The following is a 16002-nucleotide window of genomic DNA, read 5'->3' on the forward strand; positions in this document are numbered from 1 at the left end:
CCGGGCCGCGGCCCGGTGGTTGGGGACCACTGAGGTAAACAACCAACAGTATGTCAGAAAGCTAGCTAAAACGGTACACATATTCATAATATAGTATACATTTTAACTGACCTTTATTTTACTATTTTTGTCTTTTTTTAGGTGGCTAAAATACGCGGTGCTGCTGACCGCCGTCTAACGTTACGTGTGATATATTGACTAACGTAACCCTGCTTAAAAAAAATCACTGAACAAAAAGTATGAATAAGGTAGTGAACTGCAACAGATTCCCGTGTTTGCAATAACGTTATAACGTTAGCAGTGAGTTTACAGCCTCACTGATTTAACTACACAGCAAATAAAAGTCACGTTACTTAGCCAATAAACGTTATCTTACATTCAAAACTTACCGTTCTTTGTGCAACTTCAAATGCCGGACGAAGTTGGAAGTTGTTGCCTCTCCATCAGTCATTTGGAACCGCATGTGTTGCATACTGCAAACCGTTTTGTGTTGACCACCTCGTAATTTTTATACCCAAACAAAATTATTTTAGGTATCATTTTTTGTTCACTGGCGTGTGGTTTGGACATGTCTTCTTCGTTGGTTGTCCTGCAATTTGATTGGATGAATGCTGTGTGATGAGATCTAATTTGATTGGCTGTTGTACTGAGAGCACACCAGCTGACACACGCAACGCTGATAGACAAGTACACAATGAAAAATACGGAGCGCTCCCGAATAACTTTTTCATCTTTGGGTTTTGGGGAAAGTAGCAAGTCATGTCAAGTCATGTCAATTCAAAAGGCTCAAGTCCAAGTGAAGTCACAAGTCATTGATGTTAAAGTCTAAGTCGAGTTGCAAGTCTTTTTACATTTTGTCAAGTCGAGTCTAAAGTCATCAAATTCATGACTCGAGTCTGACTCGAGTCCAAGTCATGTGACTCCAGTCCACACCTCTGACTACTACTACCAACCTCTATAAGCACTTAAAAGATGTGCACCCAAATATAAATGTAGCTGCAAAGAGACACTGACAAGAGTTCTTTCAAAAGCCGAAATATCCAGAGAGCAATTTCTAGCAGTGAAAGTTACTACCAGCATTATTTGATGTTTTTCTGAGTTTAGCAGGGAGATTAAACTATTATCATATTTTCAGTTGAAATAAACATTTTCCAGGATTTCAAGAATTAATTTTTATTTTACATTTCTTATATTTCCAATTTTGTGCTCATATTTGCAAATGTTATTTGGCTTATGTTTGTATTCGCTGTTGTATGGGTCAATTGCTGTAAAGTAAGTGGTCATTGTTATTTTAACATTTTCCAAGAATAAATTATCAGGATGGTTATTGGCAATTTTGGTGGTCAGTAGGGATGTGCGTATCGATCCTGTGGTATCGATATATCGATACTCACACGCTACTCATTTGGCATCACTTTTCTGAAAAAAGTATCGATATAAACCTAAAAACGGGGGTGCAAGCATCACTTTCAGATGTTTTTGATTACTTACTTAACTTACTATGTGCTGGGACACCCCTGTACCTGGCAGAGTATAGAGCTGACCCAGTCACGTCACAGGAGACAGCGAATGAGCGTCGTCAACGTGCAACACACACACAGCCAGCCGACAGCGATGCAGCCAGGCCAGGAGGTCAGCACGGCCACGGATGCGGGAGCCAGAGGAATGGAAAAGCCAGAGACGCGATAATGGCAGACAAGAAACGAAGCGTGGTGTGGTGTTATTTTTCACCAGTAGACAAAGCCACGGCACGGTGCGAACTGTGTGACAAACAAGTGCCACACAGCAGCAATTTATTTAAACATATGAAGACCACACATCCCGAGAGCCACAGTGATCTGGTAAAAAGACAGACTCACGCTGCTGTGAAAGAACCTGCACCACCACCCGCAGCCCGGCAGAAGACCCTGCACGAAAGTCTGCAATAAAGCCAAGTGTATCCAGGTAGTGAAAATGTGTATATTTTTGTTTATATTTAATTTTTTTCATATTTATGTTGTTTACAAATGATATTTATGTTATTCATTTGAATTTTATTATATATTGACCATAATAAATGTGGTATAAATGGTCTGTATGTGTCTTGTGATTTGTCTTAAATAATAACAATAGTAATAATATTTTAGACTGACATAAATTGCCAATGAGAAATTAATGGTATTGGTATCGATGAAGATTCAAGAAAAAGTATCGGTATCGTATCAAATCCTAAAAGTGTGGTATTGCCCATCCCTAGTGGTCAGTTATTCAATCAATCAATGTTTATTTATATAGCCCTAAATCACAAGTGTCTCAAAGGGCTGCACAAGCCACAACGACATCCTCGGTATAGCCCACATAAGGGCAAGGAAAAACTCACCCCAGTGGGACGTCGATGTGAATGACTATGAGAAACCTTGGAGAGGACCGCATATGTGGGTAACCCCCCCCCCCTAGGGAGACCGAATGCAATGGATGTCGAGTGGGTCTAACATAATATTGTGAGAGTCCAGTCCATAGTGGATCCAGCATAACAGTAAGAGTACATTCCACAGTGGGGTCAGCAGGAAACCATCCCGAGCGGAGACGGGTCAGCAGCGCAGAGATGTTCCCAACCGATATACAGGCGAGCGGTCCACCCCGGGTCCCGACCCCGGACAGCCAGCACCCCATCCATGGCCACCGGATCTGTGTGTCTCCCCTTCCACAAGGGATAGGGGGGAGCAGAGGAGAAAAGAAAAGAAACAGCAGATCAACTGGTCTAAAAAAGGGGGGCTATTCAAAGGCTAGAGTATACAAATGAGTTTTGAGATGGGACTTAAATGTTTCTACTGAGGTAGCATCTCTAACTGTTACCGGGAGGGCATTCCATAGTGCTGGAGCCCGAATAGAAAACGCTCTACAGCCCGCAGACTTTTTTTGGGCTCTGGGAATCACTAATAAGCCGGAGTTCTTTGAACGCAGATTTCTTGCCGGGACATTTGGTACAATACAATCGACAAGATAGGCTGGAGCTAGACCGTGTAGTATTTTATACGTAAGTAGTAAAACCTTAAAGTCGCATCTTAAGTGCACAGGAAGCCAGTGCAGGTGAGCCAGTGTAGGCGTAATATGATCAAACTTTCTTGTTCTTGTCAAAAGTCTAGCAGCCGCATTTTGTACCAACTGTAATCTTTTAATGCTAGACATAGGGAGACCCGAAATTAATACGTTACAGTAATCGAGACGAGACGTAACGAACGCATGAATAATGATCTCAGCGTCGCTAGTGGACAAAATGGAACGAATTTTAGCGATATTACGGAGATGAAAGAAGGCCGTTACATATGTATATTACTATATATAGATTACTGGTAATATATATATATATATATATATATATATATATATATATATATATAAATTACATCATAATCATAGTGCTCAATATAGATTTAGATCTCCAGGGTTTGAGGTACAGCAGCTCTTTAAAGAGACGTGAGTGGTCCTTAAAAGGACCGTTTGTGTTTTATTAGGGTGATGACAGAATCTTTAACCTCCGAACCCGTACAGAGTGCGTCCCTGCCTCTTCAGGGCGTAGACAACATCCATGGCGGTCACAGTCTTCCTCTTGGCGTGCTCGGTGTAAGTGACGGCATCACGGATGACATTCTCCAGGAACACCTTCAGGACGCCGCGGGTCTCCTCGTAGATCAAGCCGGAGATACGCTTCACTCCGCCGCGGCGAGCCAGACGACGGATGGCGGGTTTGGTGATTCCCTGGATGTTATCACGGAGAACTTTACGGTGACGCTTGGCGCCTCCTTTCCCCAGTCCTTTGCCTCCCTTGCCTCGTCCAGACATGTTTGCTTTTGAGTAGCTCGAGTAGAACGATGTCCTGTTACTTGAAAGGCGGCCGCTTTTATTACATGAAAGCGGACCTGAAAGAAGACAGTTGACTAGGAGGAGCTTTACTCAGAAGCACCTCCCCTTCACTCAGTGGACAATGCTACTTTGTTCTTTGTCAAATGCCATTCATTTCACACTTTATTAATGTGGATTACAGAAATTAATTGTCTTTGGACATAACTTTATCAAACATAAAGCCACAATATTTGCCTTCTTTCATCTCCGTAATATCGCTAAAATTCGTTCCATTTTGTCCACTAGCGACGCTGAGATCATTATTCATGCGTTCGTTACGTCTCGTCTCGATTACTGTAACGTATTATTTTCGGGTCTCCCTATGTCTAGCATTAAAAGATTACAGTTGGTACAAAATGCGGCTGCTAGACTTTTGACAAGAACAAGAAAGTTTGATCATATTACGCCTATACTGGCTCACCTGCACTGGCTTCCTGTGCACTTAAGATGCGACTTTAAGGTTTTACTACTTACGTATAAAATACTACACGGTCTAGCTCCAGCCTATCTTACCGATTGTATTGTACCATATGTCCCGGCAAGAAATCTGCGTTCAAAGAACTCCGGCTTATTAGTGATTCCCAGAGCCCAAAAAAAGTCTGCGGGCTATAGAGCGTTTTCTATTGGGGCTCCAGCACTATGGAATGCCCTCCCGGTAACAGTTAGAGATGCTACCTCAGTAGAAACATTTAAGTCCCATCTCAAAACTCATTTGTATACTCTAGCCTTTGAATAGCCCCCCTTTTTTAGACCAGTTGATCTGCCGTTTCTTTTCTTTTCTCCTCTGCTCCCCCCTATCCCTTGTGGAGGGGAAGACACACAGATCCGGTGGCCATGGATGGGGTGCTGGCTGTCCGGGGTCGGGACCCGGGGTGGACCGCACGCCTGTATATTGGTTGGGAACATCTCTGCGCTGCTGACCCGTCTCCGCTTGGGATGGTTTCCTGCTGACCCCACTGTGGACTGGACTCTTACTGTTATGCTGGATCCACTATGGACTGGACTCTCACAATATTATGTTAGACCCACTCGACATCCATTGCATTCGGTCTCCCTAGAGGGGGGGGGGTTACCCACATATGCGGTCCTCTCCAAGGTTTCTCATAGTCATTCACATCGACGTCCCACTGGGGTGAGTTTTTCCTTGCCCTTATGTGGGCTATACCGAGGATGTCGTTGTGGCTTGTGCAGCCCTTTGAGACACTTGTGATTTAGGGCTATATAAATAAACATTGATTGATTGATTGATTGAATATCTGTTTTTGCAGCCACAATATAGAAATAGCAGTTACAAAATACAACCACAATTTTAAAACATTAATTTCGCTCTTACTGTGACAAATTAGAAATACAGTATTTTAAAAAGTCAAATACGTCATTTGTGTTGTGTTGTTCAATTCTACAACAAAGGTAATTGTTGTCAAGACAATACTCAGAATACTCACAGAACACATATATATATGTTACCAATGTGTGTAGCAAATATACATTCAAGTACACTCTACTTTTCAGAATCAGAATCAGAATCAGAAATACTTTATTAATCCCTGAGGGGGAATTTAAAAAATTTTCAGCACAATCCCATTCAAGATCAGACAAACATTACAGGGAGACAGAACAGGATCAAACATTACACGGAGACAGAACAGGATCGCTGACGGGTCTGCCAACTTTCGGCGCCGCTTACAAAAAAGGTGAGAAACAGGTAAACAATGGGGGGGTGAGAAAAAAAATTGGTCTAAACCTGGGCCCCTGGTGAGGGGGTCCACAAAAACAACTCATAGCCATAGCACAGATACACATAAAACTGTTTTGTTAGATTGTCGCCAGTTTATCTCTCTTTTTGGCCTTCAGCCAGTCTAACTTGCAACAAAATATATGTTGTGATTATAATACAACTGTTATGTTTATTTCTAATCATTGTACATGACTATAAGAATGTTGATTCTCTGTGTTATGTAAACTAACAATAATAATATCATCCCCTTTTTGATATAAAGTCCTGCAAAGCATTGTATGTTGTATTAAAAGTGGACAAACCTTCAATAAAATATGAACTTTTGTTGAGGCTGAACCCATTATTTGTGTTATATTGTTTATTATAGTCTTATATTATTATTATTATTATTATTATTATTATTATTTCTAATCACTGTATATAACTATAAGAATGTTGACTCTGTCTTATGTAAACTAACAATATTAATTTCACCCCTTTTTTGATATGCAGTTCTGCAAAGCATTGTATGTTGTAATACCTTCACTAAACTATGGACTTTAGTTAAGGCTGAACCCATTATTTATTTTATAATGTTTATTACAGTCTTGCATTATTATTATTGCTTCAATATGTGAGGTTTTTATTTAACGAACAATGTTCAAAAAAATGTAAAAAAAATTCCGCTACGTTTCACCTGTTTTCATGACTGCACTGCAGAGGGAGTACCGTATTTTCCGCACCATAAGGCGCCCTGTGTTATAAGCCGCGCCTTCAATGAACGGCATATTTCAAAACTTTGTCCACCTATAAGCCGCCCCGTGTTGTAAGCCGCATCTAACTGCGCTAAAGGAATGTCAAAAAAACAGTCAGATAGGTCAGTCAAACTTTAATAATATATTAAAACCAGCGTGATGTGGGCGCGCATGGAATCGTATATCAACATGGACGAAGCTGCGTGAAAAAAGCCACCCGGCCTCTTTGCGTAAACTTAAACTTACCTTAACCACTCGCTCATCTTTTCTTCATCCATCCCTTCGAGTTAGCTTTTATGATGACGCCGGCTGGAAAGGTCTCTTTTGGCAAGGTCTTCCTTTTGAATATCACCATGGGTGGAAGTTTCTGGCCATTAGCATGGCAAGCTAGAACCACAGTGAAGGATGACTTCTCATTCCCTGTGGTGCGAATATTCACCGTACGTGCTCCCGTTGTATTCACAGTGCGGTTCACAGGAATATCATTTGCTGTGAAATAGTAATCCGTGTGCGGATGGAGAGATTGCGTCTTTTCATGAACCGGATCCCTGTCGTTTAGTAGGAGCCATTTTGTGGTCTTTACAGATGTAAACACACAAAGGAAATGAAACGTACGTAATATCCGCGCGCTTTTTCTTCTTCTACACGGGCGGGTGGTTGCTTACAGTAGAAGAAGAAGCGCTTCCTGTTCTATGGGGGCGGGTGCTTACCTTGGCGGTTGCTTGCGTAGAAGAAGCGCTTCCTGTTCTACCGGGAAAAAAGATGGCGGCTGTTTACCGTAGTTACGAGACCGAAACTTTATGAAAATGAATCTTAATATTTATCCATATATAAAGCGCACCGGGTTATAAGGCGCACTGTCAGCTTTTGAGAAAATTTGTGGTTTTTAGGTGCGCCTTATAGTGCGGAAAATACGGTTGTCAATTCCGTTCTTCATTTGCTGGTCAATGACAATAAGGACTATTCTGATGAGGGAGAGGCTGTGTCAAAAAGGATTGGCTTAAAACCAACAACTATTGAAATCAATGAAATAATGCAAAAAATATCCTGGTGTGTACATCATCAGTGCCCTATTCTTGCTTAAAGTGTCAAAAATGTCACACAACCTGCCACAATACTACCATGGTGGGAAAATACATATAAATCAATATTTGTTCTTAGGTATTGTTTGTTCTATGTAGCAGACCTATCTGGTCATACACTCGTATTTCATCATCATTTCCAAGAACCACACAGACTCAAATATGAAATGCATCAGAAAAAGCTACAGGGGCATTACGTGGTGTTGTGGTGCATGAAGCTCTGAGAACTCAAATTTTGGTTCAAGTGGTTCAAGTTATTTTCACAAGATTTGTTCACATTTGTATATTATTGGGATTGATGATCCTTTGAAGATTAGAATAGTGAAGTGAAGTGAATTATATTTATATAGCGCTTTTTCTCTAGTGACTCAAAGCGCTTTACATAGTGAAACCCAATATCTAAGTTACATTTAAACCAGTGTGGGTGGCTAGAATAGAAGAATAGAATGGACTTCATTGTCATATTTGCATATAACGAGATTAAGGACTCCAATTTAAGGTGCAGTAGTGGGAACAAATATGGGGTAAAAATAAATAATACAATAAAATAAATTACACATCAGGCAATAAAGAAAAAAAACTAATAAGAATAATAAGCAATCCTGTACAATATACAAAACACTATAGAAATACAAAATACTGTACAATATACAGAACAAGTGATCAGTGTCAGAGCTTGGTTCGCATTGCCGGCAGTAAGTCGGACACGTTTCCGGTGAGGGTTGGACTCCGCCAAGGCTGCCCTTTGTCACCGATTCTGTTCATAACTTTTATGGACAGAATTTCTAGGCGCAGTCAAGGCGTTGAGGGGATCCGGTTTGGTGGCTGCAGGATTAGGTCTCTGCTTTTTGCAGATGATTTGGTCCTGATGGCTTCATCTGGCCAGGATCTTCAGCTCTCACTGGATCGGTTCGCAGCTGAGTGTGAAGCGACTGGGATGAGAATCAGCACCTCCAAGTCCGAGTCCATGGTTCTCGCCCGGAAAAGGGTGGAGTGCCATCTCCGGGTTGGGGAGGAGATCTTGCCCCAAGTGGAGGAGTTCAAGTACCTCGGAGTCTTGTTCACGAGTGAGGGAAGAGTGGATCGTGAGATCGACAGGTGGATCGGTGCGGCGTCTTCAGTAATGCGGACGCTGTATCGATCCGTTGTGGTGAAGAAGGAGCTGAGCCGGAAGGCAAAGCTCTCAATTTACCGGTCCATCTACGTTCCCATCCTCACCTATGGTCATGAGCTTTGGGTTATGACCGAAAGGACAAGATCACGGGTACAAGCGGCCGAAATGAGTTTCCTCCGCCGGGTGGCGGGGCTCTCCCTTAGAGATGGGGTGAGAAGCTCTGTCATCCGGGGGGAGCTTAAAGTAAAGCCGCTGCTCCTCCACATCGAGAGGAGCCAGATGAGGTGGTTCGGGCATCTGGTCAGGATGCCACCCGAGCGCCTCCCTAAGGAGGTGTTTAGGGCATGTCCGACCGGTAGGAGGCCACGGGGAAGACCCAGGACACGTTGGGAAGACTATGTCTCCCGGCTGGCCTGGGAACGCCTCGGGATCCCCCGGGAGGAGCTGGACGAAGTGGCTGGGGAGAGGGAAGTCTGGGCTTCCCTGCTTAGGCTGCTGCCCCCGCGACCCGACCTCGGATAAGCGGAAGAAGATGGATGGATGGATGGATACAGAACAAGACAAGAGTACCGTAGTAATAAATAATCAGTGTGGGACGTATTGCACTCAAAGGGGAATATTGCACAGTAGGGTATTAGGGTAGGATATTGTATAGTGGTGAATTATTATTAGTATTATTATAAATTAGAGTTCAAGATGATGACAGCTCTGGGAATGAAGCTGAATTTTAAATACCACTAATGATGTCGTATAATGTAGTAATTCTTGAAATTGATCAAGACTGTACAGGTCCCTTATAGCATTTGGTCACTAAACAATTGCATTAACACCATTTGGTACCAAAATTATTGGTAGATGGAATCGACCTCTTTACTGGAGAAGTGAGTGGCTCTTAAAAGAGCCTTTGTGGGGATTAAGATGTGAAGTAGTTTACTTCTTGGCAGCCTTCTCGGTCTTCTTGGGCAGCAGAACAGCCTGGATGTTAGGCAACACACCGCCCTGGGCAATGGTCACACCTCCGAGGAGTTTGTTGAGCTCCTCGTCGTTGCGGACAGCCAGCTGAAGATGACGGGGGATGATTCTGGTCTTCTTGTTGTCACGGGCTGCGTTTCCCGCCAACTCCAAGATCTCAGCGGTCAGATACTCCAGCACTGCTGCCAGGTAGACAGGAGCACCGGCGCCGATACGCTCGCCATAGTTGCCTTTGCGGAGCAGACGGTGGACGCGACCCACTGGGAACTGCAGTCCGGCACGGGAAGACCTGGTCTTGGCCTTGGCTCTAGCCTTGCCGCCGGTTTTACCGCGTCCAGACATGATTATTAATTGCGTTTGGTAGCTCAGTGCCTTTCGACAAGTGTGTGTCGCAGCCCTGCCAGCAGCGTATATACTCACTCCCATGCTGCTCTGTGATTGGCTGGTTTGCCGGGGAAGCTGTTGTCCAATCAGCAACGAAGTTCCTCTAAATTGATGTTCTTGGCGTGTAAGTCCCGTATACTGCGCTCATCAGAATGATATATTACTGTAAAAGAAACTGTTTGTAGAAAATATATTTACATAATGACACAAATATCCCTAATAGCAAGTCCAAATTTGTCTTTCACCCATTAATGATTAATTTGTGGACCCATCAGATGTAAAGACATGATGTGCCTCCAATCTTTTTATTCTCTAAATCCTTGTAAGTAACACTTAAGGTGAGGTCGTAGCGAACAGTAACGTCTTGTTGATTTAAATCTGCCAAAAATTATTATTATCTACTCTATCCTATTTTAAATATTTCATTTTTTTCCTGATCGCTAATATATTTGCTTATAATCCTTTCAAAATATGCCCAAATCTGCACTGTATCAGGTAAATAAACATTAGCCCAATGGGACTGGAGACCGTCGCATGAAACCCAGCAATATAACAATGCAACATAAAAGTGTTCTTAAAATAAAAAACAAAACCATACAGGCGAATGAAAATAATTGTTCAAAGTGTCGGCGTGTATATATATATATATATATACATACATACATATATATATTTATATATACATATATATATATATATACATACATACATACATACATACATACATACATACATACATACATATATATATATATATATATATATATATATATATATATATATATATATATATATATATATATATATATATATATATATATATATAAACACACACACAACACATTTATTTCATATAAATATATATATATCCATCCATCCATTTTCTACCGCTTATTCCCTTCGGAGTCGTGGATAGCACTGGAGCCTATCTCAGCTACAATCGGGCGGAAGGCGGGGTACACCCTGGACAAGTCGCCACCTCATCAGAGGGCCAACACAGACAGACAACGTTCACACTCACATTCACACACTAGGGCCAATTTAGTGTTGCCAATCAACCTATCCCCAGGTGCATGTCTTTGGAGGTGGGAGGAATATATATTTATTACATTCAAAAAGTGGAAATATAATTATAATATATAATATAATAAATATAATTATACTTAGGCTCCAGCGCCCCCTCGATCCCGAGAGGGACAAGCGGTAGAAAATGGATGGATGAATTTTGTGTATATTTACAATCATTTTATTCACACTATTGTGTATTCTCAGTTTTATATTTCAATATTTCATTCTAGTTGTAAGTTATAGTTTTTATATCCATAAATACATTTTATATTCATATGTTCGTACATTTTTTTCTCTATTGTTTAAATGTTCTTGTGCTAAGTTTTTAAGGTGAGGGAAAATTCAAAATATTGATGTCACTGTCGAGGCATGGCGATATTTCACAACCTTGTGGAATGTTTATAATAAAAACAACATTACAGCCAGCCATCCATCCATCCATTTTCTACCGCTTGTCCCTTTTGGGGTCGCGGGGGGTGCTGGAGACTATCTCAGCTGCATTTGGGCGGAAGGCAGGGTTCACCCTGGACAAGACACCATCTCATTACAGCCAATATTTCGGAATAAAGTACCTCCCACTAATAGTGTAATATTTGTGTGGATTAGAAATGTGGCGCTCGCGAACGAGTCGAGTTTTCTGAATGACAATTTGAGGTGAACGATGAGAACAGCTTCGCAGTTGTAATTTGTTTGAGAGCCGTTCTCTATGCAAATTTTACACACAGCCCTCTCAGAATCAGCTTTATTGGATTTATTTATTTTATATTTTAGCTGCTCTATTTGGAAATGGAAAGAGAAATTAGCAACTGGAAAATAAAACAAAATGAACAAGTGTCAAAGGAATTGAGCGTATGGATGCACTTCCGCACAACCCCGCCTTTGGTGATGACATACAAAGTACAGCATGCATAGTGTGTCAAAGAATGAGGAAATGGCATCATTTTGTGGAATGTTTACAATGAAAACAAAAAACAGATTACCGTATTTTCCGCACTATAAGGCGCACCTAAAAACCACAATTTTTCTCAAAAGCTGACAGTGCGCCTAATAACCCGGTGCGCTTTATTACGATTCATTTTCATAAAGTTTCGGTCTCGCAACTTCGGTAAACAGCCGCCATCTTTTTTCCCGGTAGAACAGGAAGCGCTTCTTCTTCTACGCAAGCAACCGCCAAGGAAAGCACCCGCCCCCATAGAACAGGAAGCGCTTCACCCGCCCCCATAGAACAGGAAGCGCTTCACCCGCCCCCGGAAGAAGAAGAAAAAACGCGCGGATATCACCGTACGTTTCATTTCCTGTTTACATCTGTAAAGACCACAAAATGGCTCCTACAAAGGACAAGGATCCGGTTCATAAAAAGACGCAATCTCTCCATCCGCACACGGATTACTACCGTATTTCACAGCAACTGATATTCCTGTGAACTGCACTGTGGAACGGGAGCACGTACGGTGAATATTCGCACCACAGAGAATGAGAAGTCATCCTTCACTGTGGTTCTAGCTTGCCATGCTAACTTCCACCCAGGGTGATATTCAAAAGGAAGACCTTGCCAAAAGAGACCTTTCCAGCCGGCGTCATCATAAAAGCTAACTCGAAGGGATGGATGGATGAAGAAAAGATGAGCGAGTGGTTAAGGGAAGTTTACGCGAAGAGGCCGGGTGGCTTTTTTCACACAGCTCCGAAGGCGAACACACCTTCACTAAGACGGGCAGATAGCGCCGGTCGACATACGCCAACATCTGTCAGTGGATCGTAAATGCCTGGGCAGATAGTTTCGGTCACAACTGTGGTCCGAGCTTTCCGGAAGGCAGGATTCACAGAACTGCTGCACAACAACAGCGACACTGAATCCGATGACTTCGACGAGGCGGAGCCGGCCATTTTTGGATCCCACGCTTGCGCAACTTTTCAATTCGGACACCGAAGACGAAGAATTCGAAGGATTTACGAATGAAGAATAACTTCAGAAGGTGAGCGCTATGTTTATTTTGTGTGTTGTGACATTAACGTTCGAGCAACATTATGTTGCTATTTATTGCTCTACACCATTTTGAATTTTACTATGTTTGTGATTGCACATTTGCGTACATTTTGGGACAGAGTTGTTAGAACGCTGGTTTTCAATATATTATTAAAGTTTGACTGAACTATCTGACTGTTTTTTTGACATTCACTTTAGCGCAGCGTTTTTTTGACATTCACTTTAGCGCAGCGTAGGCGCGGCTTTTAGTCCGGGGCGGCTTATTGGTGGACAAAATTATGAAATATGTAATTCATAGAAGGTGCGGCTAATAATCCGGTGCGCCTTATAGTGCGGAAAATACGGTAGATTAGAGCCGGATCCGCATATACTAGTTCTAAGAACTACAACAATCGAGTTTAGTTATAGGAACCAACATTCCCCATAGGGACTTTTCCATTTCACATTGGCACATGGCTGGAGATGCTGGGGACCTTGGTAAGAAACACGTGTGACGCATATCCGCCGGCAACCCGTGACGTATCACGTTAGCGCCTCACCTACCACTGCAAAACAACCGACAACCCGCCCGCCAAAGGTGAACAGAGAAACAACGCAAGCAAGAATGGAGACCTCGGAGGCAACCGTGTTCATGATGGTCTGCTTGCAAGGAATAATAACGATGGATGCTAAAATTCGGCATCTAATAACGTTAACGGAAGAGCACACGTAGGGAGTAAGGGCACGGGGAATCCAGCGACAGGTGATATTTCTTCGTTTCATGGAAGACAAAAGGATGGGGAAGGCGACAAGTTCTTTATTATAAATGACGTATGTGCTGATTGTATAGACCTACGTATCCTAGAAGTCAACATTCCAGGTGGTATTTGTGTCAGGTTCAAACACTGATGGCATCTATAAATCAGACAAGAAGCCAGGAATCATGCAGAGACAGAGTTCAATTTAGCTCATGAGGAGACACGTATTTCGGGCTGTATTCTAGTTACAGATCCAAACTACGTTCTCAAAGTAAAGCCCGCTCGCCTCCTCTTTTTATTAGGAAGGTCCTTATTACCGTATTTTCCGCACCATTAGCCGCACCTAAAAACCACAAATTTACTCAAAAGCTGACAGTGCGGCTTTTAACCCGGTGCGCTTTATATATGGATAAATATTAAGATTCATTTTCATAAAGTTTCGGTCTCGTAACTACGGTAAACAGCCGCCATCTTTTTTCCCGGTAGAACAGGAAGCGTTTCTTCTTCTACGCAAGCAACCGCCAAGGTAAGCACCCGCCCCCATAGAACAGGAAGCGCTTCTTCTTCTACTGTAAGCAACCACTCGCCCGCGTAGAAGAAGAAAAAGCGCGCGGATATTACCGTACGTTTCATTTCCTGTTTACATCTGTAAAGACCACAAAATGGCTCCTACTAAGCGACAAGGATCCGGTTCATGAAAAGACGCAATCTCTCCATCCTCACACGGATTACTATTTCACAGCAAATGATATTCCTGTGAACCGCACTGTGGATACTGTGGATACAACGGGAGCACGTACGGTGAATATTCGCACCACAGGGAATGAGAAGTCGTCCTTCACTGTGGTTCTAGCTTGCCATGCTAATGGCCTGAAACTTCCACCCATGGTGATATTCAAAAGGAAGACCTTGCCAAAAGAGACCTTTCCAGCCGGCGTCATCATAAAAGCTAACTCGAAGGGATGGATGGATGAAGAAAAGATGAGCGAGTGGTTAAGGGAAGTTTACGCGAAGAGGCCGTGTGGCTTTTTTCACGCAGCTCCGTCCATGTTGATATACGACTCTATGCGCGCCCACATCACAGATGGTGTCAAAAAACAAGTGAAGCACACAAATACAACACTTGCCGTCATTCCGGGTGGATTAACCAAAGAACTCCAACCGCTGGATATTGGTGTCAACAGGGCATTCAAATCACGACTGCGAACGGCGTGGGAACAATGGATGACCGAAGGCGAACACACCTTCACTAAGACGGGCAGACAGCTCTGGACGACATACGCCAACATTTGCCAGTGGATCGTAAATGCCTGGGCAGATATTTCGGTCACAACTGTGGTCCGAGCTTTCCGGAAGGCAGGATTCACAGAACTGCTGAACAGTGACACTGACTCCGATGACTTCGACGAGACGTAACCGGCCATTTTGGATCCCACATTTGCCCAACTTTTCAATTCGGACACCGAAGACGAAGAATTCGAAGGATTTACGAATGAAGAATAACTTCAGAAGGTGAGCGCTTTGTTTATTTTGTGTGTTGTGACATTAACGTTCGAGCAACATTATGTTGCTATTGCTCTGCACTATTTTGAATTTTACTATGTTTGTGATTGCACATTTGCGTACATTTTGGGAGTGAACAGAGTTGTTAGAACGCTGGTTTTTAATATATTATTAAAGTTTGACTGACCTATCCGACTGTTTTTTTGACATTCCCTTTAGCGCAGCGTAGGCGCGGCTTATAGTCCGGGGCGGCTTATTGGTGGACAAAGTTATGAAATATGCCATTCATTGAAGGTGCGGCTAATAATCCGGTGCGCCTTATAGTGCGGAAAATACGGTACATCCCTGAAGCTGTCGCTGAAGGAAGGGGGTAATCTCGACAACTCCAGTTAGACACAATATATGATTATAGAATAAGTGAAAATTAGTTGACGCAGGTCATATCGCCTTGTCTCTGCTCTGTCTGCGTCACGGCGGTGTTCGGCCTTGGCAGTCAGCAGGCCGTTCTGGACACAGACACTGATAAAGACAACTGGCAATCTTTTGGTTTGCCAGCTTACACAGATACAAAAATACCACTTCAGCACAATTGACAATAATGTATATCAACAGCCCTTTAGCGTAAAGTAATGATGATAATATATACATAATTATTCTAACATTTTGACTGTTAGTGTTGAGCAGATGTGTGGATATTTTAGTCTCGTATTTCAGATGTTGCTGCAACTCATTGCACAACACTCCTCGCCGTCTGGGTCCGGACTAAAGTATAAGACTGGTGGAGAAGGGTTGTCCCCAGTTTTA

General features: G+C 42.6%; 2 protein-coding genes across 2 annotated transcripts in view; both read right to left on the reverse strand.

Annotated features, from left to right (window-relative positions):
• Positions 1-9894, reverse strand: part of LOC133610233 (uncharacterized) — a 29299-nt gene extending 19405 nt beyond the window's left edge. Inside the window, exons 1-2 of the mRNA XM_061966359.2 lie at positions 9485-9894; positions 108-121 (exon numbers count right to left, since the gene is read on the reverse strand). Of these exons, the coding sequence (XP_061822343.2) occupies positions 108-121; positions 9485-9864 (394 nt within the window). The 5' untranslated portion in view covers positions 9865-9894. The remainder of the gene's footprint in view (positions 1-107; positions 122-9484) is intronic.
• LOC140679129 (histone H4) lies at positions 3458-3839 on the reverse strand. Its single transcript, XM_072914039.1, has one exon. The coding sequence runs from the start codon at positions 3820-3822 to the stop codon at positions 3511-3513; it is 312 nt and encodes a 103-aa protein (XP_072770140.1). The 5' UTR covers positions 3823-3839; the 3' UTR covers positions 3458-3510.
• Positions 9895-16002: the final 6108 nt, after the last annotated feature.

This window comes from Nerophis lumbriciformis, linkage group LG11, assembly GCF_033978685.3.
Source record: "Nerophis lumbriciformis linkage group LG11, RoL_Nlum_v2.1, whole genome shotgun sequence".
NCBI lineage: Eukaryota > Metazoa > Chordata > Actinopteri > Syngnathiformes > Syngnathidae > Nerophis > Nerophis lumbriciformis.